The 15429-nt window shown below is 35.4% G+C and overlaps 1 protein-coding gene across 1 annotated transcript in view; it reads right to left on the bottom strand.

Moving 5' to 3' along the window:
- The window catches only part of LOC118192324 (uncharacterized), a 57075-nt gene extending 42178 nt beyond the window's left edge, over positions 1 to 14897 (bottom strand). Inside the window, exon 1 of the mRNA XM_035363265.2 lies at positions 11113 to 14897. Coding sequence (XP_035219156.2) covers positions 11113 to 14878 — 3766 coding nt within the window. The 5' untranslated portion in view covers positions 14879 to 14897. The remainder of the gene's footprint in view (positions 1 to 11112) is intronic.
- Between the last annotated feature and the right edge of the window lie 532 nt (positions 14898 to 15429).

The raw sequence follows: 15429 nt of genomic DNA, 5'->3' as shown, positions 1-15429 counted from the left end.
TCTCATTTCTACTTACGACTCTCTACCAGAATGAGTTTTTAGAAATGCGTTGAATGCAAATGAGGAAGAGATAGTCTTAAAGGAAAGTTCAACTGACTTCGAGAGAGAGTTAAGAGGTTATCAACGTTAGTGACGGTCCCTACTAGACGGGACTTTTCTGAGAAACGAGATTCTGGTAGCACTGGTTCAAAGGGGAGGATTCCTAGAAAAAAGCAACTCTCCTAGAAGCGAGGTCCCGCTTAACTACGGGAATAATGTAGCATCTACGCGAGATTTTTTGAAACCTCACCGAAAATGTTTCGGCTGCAGCTCTGTCCCGGGTAGAGATCAACCAATCAGACGAAAGTTCTGCTTCTGAAGGATCATGCGATCCAAATCTGATATCGATTGCTGTTTGACGTTCAAGTCTTTGTAATAAGTGAAAATGGTAACCTAGCTACGTAGGTTCCCTGGAAATGTGCGGATTTCTGAGAATTGTCCCTTTCGACGGTAAGTCTCTGGTAGCCGAAACATAATGTGATTGGGACTTTAGGAATCCTGAGTAGCGCACGTTTGCCTTTGGGCTACGTCTCTGTTGTTGTTACGCTGTATTATTACGTGCCTTTTGATAGTTCGCCAGCTAGTTTAGCTTACGGGCCAACTACATTAGAATTGTGTTTGCTTTGAGTAAATCTCTTAGTTAGTCAGACTTAGTTAGTTCTTATTTTCTTACTTTTGAGTTTAAGCCCAACTGGAGGCTTTGCTGTAAGTCCGAAGAAAAAGGCCGACTGTTCGATTTATTTTGGAATGAATAAAAGGTAATTAACCCTTCTTGAGTTTACGATCTCTGTCCTCTGAGCTAAGCCATAATTCACTGAACAGTTCTCTAGGCTTCTCGGCACTTCGTTTAGCAGAATAAACGTGAGGAACTCAGTACATTATTAATAATTACCTTCAATTATGTAGTTATAAAAAATTGTAAAACATGTTACATGCACCATTCGTAGAAAAGCAAAATTTCCTCCCTAATGTTTTTAATGATTATTATTTTATGAAAAGCAAAATATTTTAATATGATTTATATGAAAAATCACCGTAAGCGAAGAACTGTCAAAGTAAAACATTATGGTCTTCCTTGATCTAGCAGTCTCTTGTACACTTGTTTTTATTGAATTTAGTGAGAAAATTGACATGACATTTATAGAGTAAACTGAAAAGGTTAGTTAAATTTAATGATTGAGCAAACCAGCGGCATCATAGATACACAAAATGTAATTGCAAATATAATTGCAAATAATTGCAAATATAATTGCAATTACAATTAAACTGAATTGGTAATTAACACTTGCAATTTAACTGTGATTATAGCCTATAATTATAACCACATATTTGTGCGTAACAACTGATATTTTACAACTTTAATTATAATTAAATTACCGCAAAATCTCGTTTATCCAAACTGAACCGGTTGCAAACAAAAGGGATTATGGCTAACATTATTTTCGTAGAATTCATAAGAACTTCTTCCTGCAGATGCGGTCCTACGGCTCTTTCGTAGGACACAAACGGGATTCTTTGCGGTATTTTTTTCGTATTCTGTACATGTTATCCATTCTAAATTTTTTGTCTCTGCCGAATCAATGTCTCTTTCGCTGTCTAATACCCTGACTTTTTGTCCTCTTACACATGAAAAACATAATTCATCTTCATTTGAACAGATTCTTTCACTTTATTTCATGCATACTGCATTAGGCATGCATGGTAATTCCATGCATTGGGCTACGTAACTTGGAAAATAATATTCCTACTGCCATGACTATCGAGTTCGAACTAACGTCGATAACGAATGTATGACAATAAATCTAAAAAATATAATGCGTACACCACATGAATTCCTTGTAGGGAATATTACATTACACGCATTTTTTCTTGCATTTCAGTTAAACTTATTTCCTCGAATTTCATTAGACATATATTTCTCATTCAATTAAATCAGTTCTCGCTTCGCGGCAAAGCAAAAATACATAAAAACGCAAAATACTTTTATTAAAAATTAAAAGGCATAGAAAAACATAAAACACCAAATACTGTTAAAACTACTAATAAAATAATTTTAACAATTAAAATTACAGTTTCTACGCAAAAACTAGCCATTCCGTCAGCAGGCAAAAAGGCAGATTTTTCGGTACACAAAACTAAAAGTTTCCTTTTGGTCCCACTCGGCAAAAAGACACTGAAGATGCAGAAAGACTTAATCCATTATTTCGCTAAATTTCAAATGTAAACAACTATGGCTGCTATGGTAAAAAAATTAGGCTTAGCTTGACTTAAATAACTTTTAAATTGTTCATAATTCTATAACTATTGCAGGCAGATTAACTAAAGGCATAAAAACCTTAATCGGAAGATAAGAACAACATCATTCAATCCTTTTTCAAGCAAAAATGCACAATTTACCAATATATAGGAATAAAAAAACTGAGCTCACGGAGCCGAGTAACAAAGTGGGTATATATATATATTTAAATACTTTTGGTACAGTCGATTGCAACCAAAAAGAGAGGTAGACAATTGCATGTTATAGCAATCCTATAGACAAAATTTCAACGTTGTGAGACTACTCGTTTTTGAGTTATACGAGATATACATACATACATACAGACGGGACAAAAAAAATCTCTTTTGAATCTATTTTAAATCCTTTTTGCAACCAGTTTTGGAAAAAAGTCCTTTTGTCTGTCCTTCCGTTCAGATACGACTTAAAAACGTTGTTAAATTGCATTCGGTAGCGGTCAAAATGAATATTTTCGTTGAAATATGGTACCCGGAATTTTTCGTGATTACAATACTTCGTACAAAGAAGTAAAAACGTGTTATTAAAGATTGAGACCTTTTTTATACGCATGTATTGTTGAATGCACTCATGAAACGATGTTGCAAAAAAAAAACCTATAAACATCGTCACCTCACGGATTATCGCGTCGAACCGAGTGATGATCGAGAGTCACCTCTCGAGTTACCGCATCAAATCAAGTGGTGACCGATAGTTACCTTTCGAGTGCAAACGATTAACTTTATTCCAGCCCTTAACAATAACACGAAAAACCATGTATTTCTTCAAAAATCGAGTTCGTATATCAGAGAATGCGCTAATTTACTTGAAATTTTAGTGATTTTCTCCGGTGTTTTCCGAATATAAGTCAATGTGTTTTATATAATCATCCTTCTTTAAGCAGATATTCCTTACATGCTTTAATTAAACAAGCAAAATAATCTTCCAGAAAATAATTTTCCTTTTTTTTATACTCCAGTCTGCAACCTTGCAGAGACGCTACACATATAACCCGTAAAACAGAAAATCCATACAGGAATGCATTCATTCATGTGATTACGGCAAAGCCCCGAGGGCTATCTGCCTAAGGGAAGGGATGCCTTCGTTGAGGACTTTCTAAGGAAAACTGGCTTGTATATACATTAAACATGGGGAAAATCACGAAAACGCCCATGCAGCCAGCTCGTTCGCGGGATTCAAACCTCGGAACTACCAGTGTTTAGCGACTTTATCGTTCGGCCGCTGGGCCACACAGGAATAAGCGAGAATTTGGTACAAAACTTAAGTCTACATTAAGTTAATTGAACGCAGGAAAGCGTACCTCGAATATGTACCTAAGGATAAGGATCTCCATGAAACTGAATTCCAGATGAAATTCATTGTTATTTAATCAAACAATTTTTGTTGAAATGTTACCATATGTAATTAGATCACTGCATTACAAATATTGCTTTCGTGGAATATGACAATATGATTAATGCCAAAAAATATAATTACTAAATTAGTTATTAACATTAAATATTTTGACGACGGTATGAATCCTGTCAACCCATTACACAGTTTGTGGCTTGCCTGTAAAGTGGAAAAATTATCTTTGGCTTTGTACAGCTGAAACAATATACCAGCATCGACCACAGGGCCCCCGAGCGGTAAAATCCCTGAGCACTGGCGTTCGAATGCCGAGAACGGGCTGGCTGCATGGACGTTTTCGTGGTTTTGCCTATGTGTAACGTGTTAACAGGAGCCCGTTTCCCTTAGAAAGTCCTCCACATAGGCTTCCCTTCCATCCGTATAGTGCCTTAGGGCGAAACACGTAGCTAATAATAATAACATCTACCACAGTTTCAGTTTGCATAACAGCATGTTTTGAGCGCAGCGTGAATAAATGTGAGAGCTCTGCAATTCGCTGGGAACTGGGTGCCAGTCTGGTTGCCAGTTCTCAATCTTTTTATGTTTTATCCCATGCGTGTATGATTAATACCTCTAAGTTATTTTAACCTCTTCAGCAGCCGAGCGGTAAAGTCGCTGAACACTCGTTGTTCAACCCGGGGGCGGATCCCAACGAAAAGACTGGTTTTCAAGGTTTCTGTTATGTGTATAGTGGATGCGAGCTAAGGCATCGCTCCCGCAGGCAGCCAGCCCTCGTGTTTGCCTTAATCAATTAACCTAACCTAACTTAACCTAGCCAATTTCCGTCAGCACGTCTTTTGTGAAGACACCCAACCTAAGCTAATGAGCCCTTACGTGCTCATATAAGACACATGCAACGACTTTTAGAAAAATTAGTTGGATTTGCTTATTTTAATTTAGCGTGCATTTTCACATATTTTTTAAAGAACTGAATGGTTATAGTTTAATGAAAGCATTAGAAATATAAAGTACTGACATCAGGCACATTGAATAAACGAATATTTTTTATCATAAGTTTGTGAAACATAAAATAGAGATGGAGAAAAAATCAATGCATTTTCCGACGATATACGAGCGAAATTATTTGCGAATTTTAATAAACTGTGTTTTTTCTTGAAATTTTACTGAAAAGTTGCTTCGAAAAAATTTTAATTTGGGTAAATATGATTGCAGTACCTTTATAATACCTATTTTAACTTGTTTAGGCCTATTTGCGAATGCCTGTTATCTGTCAACAATGAATATTTCTCAGTCTTTCTGCAAATTATCTTCTTTATTTATATACAGTGGCTCAAAGAATTGAGAACACACCTTACTTGTACAGAATAAATCTAACTTTCAATATAAATAACACATTACCAAGAAGAACAAACACGTTTTAATTTTTACACATGACAAATGGTTGAATTTAAAGTAAAAATAAAACATAACCAACCAAAAAAAATCTAAAATGAAAAATTTCAGAAGCATTTTAAATAAACATATGCAGATTTTTGCCTCAGAAAATGAACAATATACCAATGAAATTTTGTGATCTCTGACGTACATGGTTTTATGATCTCTTCCAAACGTCTCGTACCTACTCGAAGAACCCTTTGGTCGTATCTGAAGATATTTTATCCCATTCTTCTTGCAACACTTGTTTTAAATGCAGTTTGTTTTTAATTTTGTGTTTCGTGTGTGTCCACAGATTTTCTAAGGCACTGATGTCCAGGGACTTTGGTGGTGCGTGTATAATGCTGTTTGCAATGAAAACGACGCCCCATTTTGACGTTATGTTGACGTTATGTGTCTGGGGTCATTGTCGTGCTGGAAGATGAATTTTCGATCTAAATCTAACTTTCTAGCACTTTCTTTTAGATTATTTGGATTATATTGAAGCAAACCATACGATTCATAATATCATCTATAAAAACTAAATTTCTTACCACAGTTGAAGCTCTATAACTCCAAACCATGATGTAGCCTCTACCATATTTAATTGTGCGACGTAAACGTTTTTTAATCCAAAGCGGCGTTGGTGCGATGGCCATAACTGCCAAAAACGCTGAATTTACTTTCATCAGTGAATATAAATTTCTTCCAAAAGCTATTCATCTTCAACTGATGAGTTTTTGCAAGCTCCAAATTGTTTTTCTGATTTTGCAAGCTGATGAATGGTTTCTTTCTAGATACTCTACTTTTATAACCAGCTTTTCTAATTACATTTCGCACAGTTTCAGCACCTCTTCCAATGATTTGAGAAGTGCCTGCGGCAGGTTTGACTGCACTTACTTTAGGATCAACCTTGACATTTTTAAAAATTTTTCTTTTGGTGACATCACTCAGAATACCTTTCCTTCCTCTTCCACTTTTATTTTCAATCAATTCAGACAATTAAATTTTTCCAATGATTTTCTGGACACACTTGTAACTACTATTTTAGCTATTTCTATGTCTATTTAATACTCTTCTATTTTAGCTATTTCAAGAAAAGTTTTTCCTTTTTTATGTAATCTTGGTTCGAATTTCCTTACGTCAACCCTAATTTCATACACTGAAGGACTGGTTTCACTTTCAACACTGGTTTCAAACACTGAACAACACACTGAAGCTTATAGTCTAAGGCCTCAAAGAAATGTTCAACATAAAAAAAGTCTGATGCGTACACCACATGACTTCCTTGTAGGCAATATTAAACTAAACGCATTTTTTACTGCATTTCATTTAAACTTATTTCCTCGAATTTCATTAGAGACATATTTCTCATTCAATTAATTCAGTTCTCACTTCGCGACAAGGCAAAAATACATAAAACCTCAAAATATCTTAACGAAAAATTGAAAAATCTAGAATAAAAGCAAATACAGTTAAAATAATTTAATTTTTTTATAATTAAAGTTAGAGTTTCGACCCAAAAACAAGCAATTCGGCCGGGAAGCAAGAAGGCAGATTTTTCGGTGCACAAAATTCAAAGTTTATCATTTAGTCCCACTCTGCAAAAAGACACTGAAGGTGCAGAAACTGACTTAATTCACTATTCTGCCAAGTTTCAAATGTAAACTAATATGGCTGCTGTGGTACAAAATATACATATATATAGGCTTAGCCTCACTAAAACATCTTTTAAATTGTTGATAATCCTACAAATACTGTATGCAGATTAACTAAAGGTTCAAAAACATTAACCGGAAGATAAGAATAACATAATTGAACTATTTTTAAAGCAAAACATTCACAATTTACCAACATATAAGAATAAAAAAAACTGAGCTCACTGATACTTACTTTTGGTGTGATCGATTGCAACCAAAATGTAGGTGCACGACTGCATGTTATAGCAATCCTCTACACAAAATTTCAACGTTCTGAGTCTACTCGTTTTTGAGTTATACGAGACGTACGTACGTATAGACGTCTCAAAATATCTCTTCTGAATCCATTTTAAATCCATTTTATAACCCGTTTCGGGAAAAAGAGTCCTTCATTGTGTCCTTACGTACAGATGCCACGCAAAACCATCGTTTAATTGCATTCGATAGCGGTCGAAATGAATACTTTCGTTGAAATATGATACCCGGAATTTTTCGTGGTTACAATTCTTCCTTTGCAAAGAAGTAAAAAGGAAAATAGTTTAAAAAAGATAAAAATCATAAAAATTAAAAAAGAAAATAAAGCGATGATTCTCTATAAGTTACGTAATATACAGAGTGAGAAAATTCTCTTATTAATAATACATAGGAACTATCAGATGGATGATACATTATAAATTAAATTTATTTTATTTATGTAATTTTTATCAATTAAATACAGAGTTAAAAATCAAATAAATATTGAAATTATTACACTCATGTCCATAAATCAAGGATAATTCGGAGTCACGCGGAAATCGAACTCTAAAATACGAGTAAATATATCACCTGTAAAATCACTACACACATCTTCGAGAATCATATGCAAATTTCAGTAAGTAACCAGATGACACCGATGGTACGTCACAATGACAAGAGTGTAAAAGAGTGATATATAAGGAATACAGGCAAAGAAGTAAAATTGTTCGCAGGCGCTTTATAAGCATTTCAGTGCAATAACCGAATAGTTATGACACAAAGGACGCATTTGGATAATTTTTTACGTGGTAGAATTATCGGCCGTCTAGAATGTGGGCGTACCCAACTGGAAGTATCAGACGAACTTGGAATTGCCCAGAGTGTCATCTCCAGGCTTTGGCAACGATTCCAAGATGATGGCAATGTGAGTAGTCGTTACAGCACAGGTCGCCCCAGAGTTACAACGCCGAATGAGGACTGGTATTTGGCAGGTACTGCCAAAAGAAACAGGCGGAGCACAGCCTCAGACCTGTCTCGTCAGCTCTCTTCAGCCATTGGTACGACAATTTTAAGGCAGACCGTGTACAGAAGCCTAGGGCAGATTGGTCTATATGCTCGTAGACCTGTCAGATGTGTTCCACTTACTGTAACTCACTGTTACAGTTCCACTTACTGTCACTCACTGTTACTGCGGTTAGTAGGGAGATTAGTAGGGAGGTTAGTAGGGAGGTCGCCTGCGCCTGGAGTAGAGAGCATGCATTATGGACACCTCAACAGTGGACTTGTGTGATGTTTTCTACGAGTCCAGGTTCTACGAGGCCAGGTTTCTACGAGTCCAGGTTCAGATTGCAGTCTGATTCTCGCCGGACTTTCATATGGAGAGCTCCAGGTACTCGTTACCACCAAGAAAATATCATTGAACGACACCGTTACGGTGGTGCAGGAGTGCTCGTTTGGGGTGGAATTATGCTGGGTTCCAGAACTGATCTGCATGTTCAAATTGGAACCATGATAAGCCAAATCTATCGGGACGTCATTCTGGAACAACATGTACGTTTGTTTCGGGGCGCCATCGGCGCACAATTTGTGTTTATGGATGACAACGCCCGTCCTCACCGTGCAAACATCGTAAGTGAATGTATTCAATCGGAGGATATCACCCATATGGACTGGCCAGCATTCTCACCGGACTTGAATCCAGTAGAGCACGTGTGGGACATGCTTGGCCGACGAGTTGCATCCCGTCAACCTCCTCCTACATGTCTACCGGAACTTCGGAGAGCATTGCTTTTTGAGTGGTGTAATATCCCCCAAGATCAGATCGATAATTTGATACTCAGCATGCCAAGGCGTTGTACGGATTGTATTGCATCGTCTGGGAGACATACAATGTATTAACAATCATACCAACCATGTAATATTGGTTTTTTGTAAATAGGTTTTTTATTTTTTTTAATTTGCTCCAGGGAGAAAAAATCGCTAATTTGTTTAATAATATCAAACATATAGCATCTTTTGTTGCTCTTTACCTTTTGTTTAATAAATAAGCTTTACAAATAAGTCAAATTTGTTTTGCTTCTAACTCTTCCTTTGCCTGATTTTGCATTATCCTTAATTTATGAACATAATTGTATATAAGCGTTCATTGCTTTTATATGGATAAATTTATTAAGAGCTGTGTGTAGTAGTGTGTGTTATGCTGCCAAATTAGTTGCCATTCCGATGTCCACTATTATTTATTCCTTGTGTTAATCTGAATTTTCTTACATATCTGTTTTTATTCTCTGCTCCACCTGTTTCCTGTACCTATTTTTTAGATATGGAAACACATCTAGGCTTTTCGATTAAAATTAATGTCAATTACACCATTGTTTTCTTTGTTTTATTATTAAATTAGCCTGTTTAAAAAGAGCTGAAGAAGTACCCTACTGAAACAAACATGTATTAGAATTTATTCTCTTCTAAGAAACCAGGAATGTCGAAAATCAATTAGTTTGAAATTATGCACGATTGAAAATTGACATAACCCCAAAAGATCATATAATTCCGTGATTCATACAGAATTTGAAAGTAGGCCATTAATACTTCAAGTTTCATCCACTTGGTTATAATATTCACGTGCGAGGAGGGAAATTTCAGATAGCCACACAATTTATTTTTAACACATTTCTCATGCCCTTAGTTATACCTATCAAAATTACTAACCGAATATTTTGGAAAGCAGAGTTTTTAAATAAAAAGTACATTCGACAATAAACGACCGACATTAACAAAAAAGGCTTCAAATTCTGGGCTTAATTTTCCAAATTTCTTTTTGTAAGGTGTTGTAAGTGTATTAAATGTAATAAAATTAATGTAATAAAACTATTAAAAACTTGTAATAAAATTATAAAAATCATGCTATGGTTACTAGACTTGAAGGATGGGTTTCGTTGATGGCTTTTTAGAACAGACTCATGTTTATGAGACGGATTACAAAAATTCCTGAAACACGCTCACGGAAAGCGCTTTCTCCTTCGTAAACTGCCCACCAGCGGCCGAGCGGTAAAGTCGCTGAACACTGGTAGTTCAGTCCGAAGTTCGAATAACGCGAACGGGCTGGTTGCATGGGTGCTTTCGTGGTTTTCCCCATGTGTAACGTGTATACGAGCCAGTTTCCCTTAGAAAGTCCTCCACGAAGGCATCCCTCCCCTTAGGCAGATAGCCCTAGTGTGCTTTCCCATAATTAAATACACCACACCTTCGTAAACTGTGCCACTGTCGAGCTTTAGCTTGCATACTGACGCGTAGGTTTGGTAAATAAGCTGCCTCAAAAAATCTATACCTTATCAAATTTTCTTCTGAAGATACATTTTTCCTTATTAAGAAAACCTCAAATTTAAATTTCTAATCAAATTTTATTTGAAGTTAGGTTAGGTATTTTTCTCAGACAAAATACACCAGAGTTATCTGTCTCAGAGAGTGGGTGACTTCATGGTGAACTTTCTAAGGAAAACCGACTCATATTTACCTTTCACATAGAGAAATCACAAAAGACAGATGTAGCTAATCCATTCGACAGGTTTCTAAATCCAGGTTAAACTACCAGTATTCATTGACCTTAATTATGTGGAATTTTATTTGAATTGATATTCTAATTGCAACAATTTAGAAAACAACATTTGCATTTCATAATTTAACATTACTACTTCATCTGATATAAAGGGCCCGGGTTCGAATCCCGGAGAAGGCATGGTTGTAACTGCGTGTCCCTTCATAGGAGGCAAAAGTGGCCTACCTGTTTAGGTGCCTCCATAATAAAGTGACCATCTCTTCTGGCCTTAGTACTGGCTAAGCCGAAGTCGGCTTAGCCAGTACTAAGGCCAGAAGTCGGCTTAGGGCACGCCATTGGTTAAAAAAAATAACTTCATCTGATATTGTAAATAAAGCTTTTGCACATTTTAAGAACGTGAATCAGTTATGACTTCTATTACAAAATATTTTGTGGAGTAAAATAATAATCTGAAAGCAATTTTAAAGACTGATTTTTGAGAAATATTCGTATTTTAAGAAAATAGTTAAACAACAGAATTCTGGACTTACCTGAGGGAAATATATTTGAAATATTTCTTTCTGATGTTTTTAGATCTTTATTTCCCACTATCTGTATCTCATTTATAGCTACAGAACTGTTTTGGGTTGACTTAGGAGCAGACGGCAGTATTAAAATATTTGGTTTTCCCTGTGTATTTGAAGACTGAATGCTGTTTGAAGAAATATCATTTCCTTCGTTAATTTTTGTTGGATTTAAGGCAGTTCCTACATATCCACTGACTATTTGTGGCTGAACAGTGGTTAAGCCGTTCGATGGCGTTAATTTGAGGATAGGTTTCAATATTTTAACTCCAATTTTGTTGCTCAGCATTTCATCTTTAAAATCCATTTTATTGGACGATATCAAATTACGCTCCTCTAATAGTTCACGAACTGTTTTGCGTCCGACCTTTTTAGGGACAGCCTTTTTACTGTATGTTACACGTTGCCCATGCTGTTTTGAATTGTTTATTTGTTTCTGCTTGCTTGTTCGAGGTAAAACTAAGACTTTAGAAATAATTGGTCTGTTTCCCGTCTGTGGTGGCTGCACGGCATTTACAGAGATCACAGATGCAGATGTGGGAACTAATTCACCCAATGTCTTTAAAGCCGGAACAGCTGCGATTGTACTAAATTTTTCTGGAACAGTCATAACAGCATTTGTTTGCGTAAGTGTCGCTTTCATTGTTGAAACTTCAGGATCTGCTCGTGTTACTTGAAAGTGTATTGGTACGATTTTTGGCATTATGTAATGTGTATTTTTCTGCTGTTTATTTTCATTTTGTCTTGAATTACAGTCCGATTGAGATGCACTAACAAACAAATTGGTATCACTCCTTAGATGAAAGCCATTTCCAATTGATTTGACCGTTAGAAATTCTGTCGCTTCTTTTCCGTTCATTTCTTGTCCTGTCCGAGAAATATTATTTGGAATTGCCGAAGTATATACCTCACATTTTAGTGAATTCGTATGCTTCGAATCATGTTCCGAATTTATTAACGATTGAGATGTTTTGCCATAATCTATCTCCGTTTCATTTATCAATTGTTTCCTTATATCATCGTGCTTGTTATTTTCTTTTTCCGAAAATGTTTTTCCCGTTCTCATGCTGGACTCGTCCAAATTGCTAAGCTGTAAGTAGTTGGCTATACTTATGGGAACAGCCGTTTGTAGTTGATGATCAATGCTTCCCATTTTCAGAGGAATGCTGGTCTGTTGAATAGCATAACTATCTTTACCAATCGTTATAGTCTTGATAGCTTTAGGACTGCTAAGTTTATTTGTCGAAAGGTACTCATTGTCAGTTGATGATTTCAGTATGGCATGAAACTTTGACTGATCTAAATTCCTAGAATTAGGTACTAACATCGGAGCATGTGCCAATTTTCTTTGTGACGTATTTTGACGTGCTGAATTTTGTTTCGTAATATGAGACTGAGAATTAAGAGCTGTGATATTTATAGGCAATAACGGCCTCATCTGAGCTTCACTTTTATTTGAAACATTCATTTTAAATGTAGTATTCGAATTCAGCTTTAAGTTTGTAAGAACTCCCTCTGCTTTATAAGGTTCATGAAAGGAGCTGTTTGAAACGGTGCTAATGCGATCAGAATTAATAGCTTCAAATTTTACTTGCTGTTGGGCTGTCGTGTAGATCATCGTATGAGGTAAAGATTTAGATGAAGATGTAAGCTGACCGTTAGAAACTGAATGCGCATTTAACTGCGTATGACGATGATCAGTAAGTTGCTGAATATTTTGTACAAAAATCTGATCTCTAGTTTCAGCGCTCTTCAGAACATCTGTAGTTTGAGATATTTGATTAGATACATTTATTGCATTTCCTGTATTGCTATCATTATTTTGAAGAATCATAAATAAATGAGTAACATTTGAGCTTTGACCATTAACGGTTTGAGGTAGAATTAGGTAAAGTGGTAAAGAATTGTTTTGGTTTGACGTTATTACGGAATTAGCACTCTTTGGTTCAGGAAGTATATTTCCTTTAGTTGACTGCATTGAATTAGATAAATAGCATTTTGAAATACATGGAAGTGTTTGCTCCGGCAGTGTCTTGCTATCAGAGTCTAAAGCTGTTATTTGGCCTAAATTTAATTTTTGTTTCTTTTCGCCAGATGTTTGAATTTCAACGTAAGTTTTTTCGAATTCAATGCCAGAACTGTCGGAAATTTTGAACTGTGAACATCCGATAGGACTGGAAGATAAACGTCGTTTTTTGCATTCCTTGGAGATATACGTGGAATGTTTCGGTGATACTTGTATTTTATCCGCATCTCTCAGACATAAATTTTTTTGAGACTCGAGTTTTGTTAAATGTCCAAGTTTGGGGACCTCACAGTTTTGATTAAAGCTTTCTGCCCAGTCAAGAAAAGAAGGTATTGAAATCACTGAAGAAATGCAGGGCAAATTATCATCTCTTGTTTTAGTGTTTTCGTTACTTTCTTTTGATAATAATTCAGTATATGGTGACTGCAATAATGCTGAAATTCCTGTCAAAATACGTTCATCACCTTTGACGTTTAAGTTATTTGAAGGAACAGTAAAAACTGAATTAGAGCACTGATATTCCTTTGTGTTCAAGACCTGGCTAGTTGTATGTAAGACATTACAACTGTTTGTAGAACTGGTGTTCGACAACTTCATCTTTTCCACGAAATCTGATCTGTCAAAGCTCGAAGTGGTCTTTATTGTTTGAACTTCAGATGCAACATCTCGTGAAATTTTAGTAGCTGGTAAAATATTACGCAAGTCCTGCTCTAAACTGTGTTTTTTTCCTCTTTCTTCTCTCCACACATCATGCATTTCAGGATATGAAATAATTGCCTTTGATGTCAATGAAGTGTTATTCTCCACACTCGCCACTGCTTTTGCTTGCACACTGAAAATTTCTTCCTCTGTAGAATTTTTGTTAAAATGATGTTCAGATAACTCTCTTAGTTTAATACCTGAATCGTAGAGACTTTCCTTGTTCGAGTCAGGAATTTTCATACTTTCCGATGATATGCTTCCTGTATCTATGCTCAACATAGTTAAATCACTCAAGCTATTGGCCCTGCCGCTATCGGAATAAGATGATTGAATTTTTAAATTTAAATCATTTTGGACTGAGCTCTGAGAAGGAGAAACATTAATATCAATTACATTTTTACTATGCGTATTATTCCTTGCTAAGAATTCTTTAAATGAAATTACATCTTCAGTTTCAGGTGAACCAATTTTTAAAAAATCCCAAAATTGATCCTCATAATCCTGGCTGTTTTTCGATATGTTACTTTTCTTCTTTCTAGTATGTGGAAGTTCATATTCTGTACAAGTTTTAGTAGAAGATCCCAGGAATTCCCAAAATTCATCATCAGTTTCCTCAAACCTTTTCAACTTTGTTTTATCATTACTAACTTCGAAACTTTCGGATTTCCCACATGCTTCAAGGCAGAATTCATTTTCAGAAATAGTAGATAATTTTTTTCTTTCGTCGTTCAGAGAAATACCTGAATCATTTAAATATAAATCGTTTGTGCTTTCCTGAAGAATTACCTCTGATTGCGTTTTACTAGGATAAATAAGAAAATCACTTAATTTGTGAGTTTTTTCAAAAGAACTGTTTTTTTCTCGTGGATTACCCTTGATGTTCTCTTTTGTCTTTAAGAAATCCCAAAATTCAGAATTTTCATCACTCATATCCGAAAAGTCTGGAATATAACTGGAGATAACCTCAGGCGTTATTGTTTCTTCCAATTCGTTTTTATTCCACATAGCAGAATTTTTACGAGAGTCATCCATCTAAAATAAAAATTCATTAAATTTACAAACGTTATAACTTTTTTATCTTCTTCAGTATGATTCCAAGCTGTATAGATCCTTAACGTTTTATAAAGCAAACAATATACCAAAAGCCAAATTAATTTTGGAAGTACCATATCACCGTTTCTGAATAAAAGCCACTCAGTTCCGTAATATAATATATTACGAAAGAATATGTTCTTTCTATATAATTTCATATGTAAAAAGAACATTCTTATTCATGTATAAGATGAGAAAGGCACCATTTTCTTCAGTGTATCAACAGTGAGCAAAATACTGCTTTCTCACATTTTTAAAGAAACAAAAAAAAAAGTGTGAAAGCTTTCAGATTTTACATTACGCCCAAAGCGGTGTTTTTTTTAACGTTTTCTGTGTTACCTTTATTTATTAAATATCATGTTCTTTGCACTTAAACAGTAAAATTCAATTCAACAGCAATATCGTAAAATAATTTTAAAACGAGCATATCTTCAGAATTTTCAATACACAGTCTAGCACGCTGG

The sequence above is a fragment of the Stegodyphus dumicola genome, chromosome 9 (assembly GCF_044657685.1).
Source record: "Stegodyphus dumicola isolate Sdum_Otavi_A_Nest chromosome 9, ASM4465768v1".
NCBI lineage: Eukaryota > Metazoa > Arthropoda > Arachnida > Araneae > Eresidae > Stegodyphus > Stegodyphus dumicola.
Note: the sequence above shows the minus strand (reverse complement) of the source record. Positions and strands in the feature narration are given on the sequence as shown.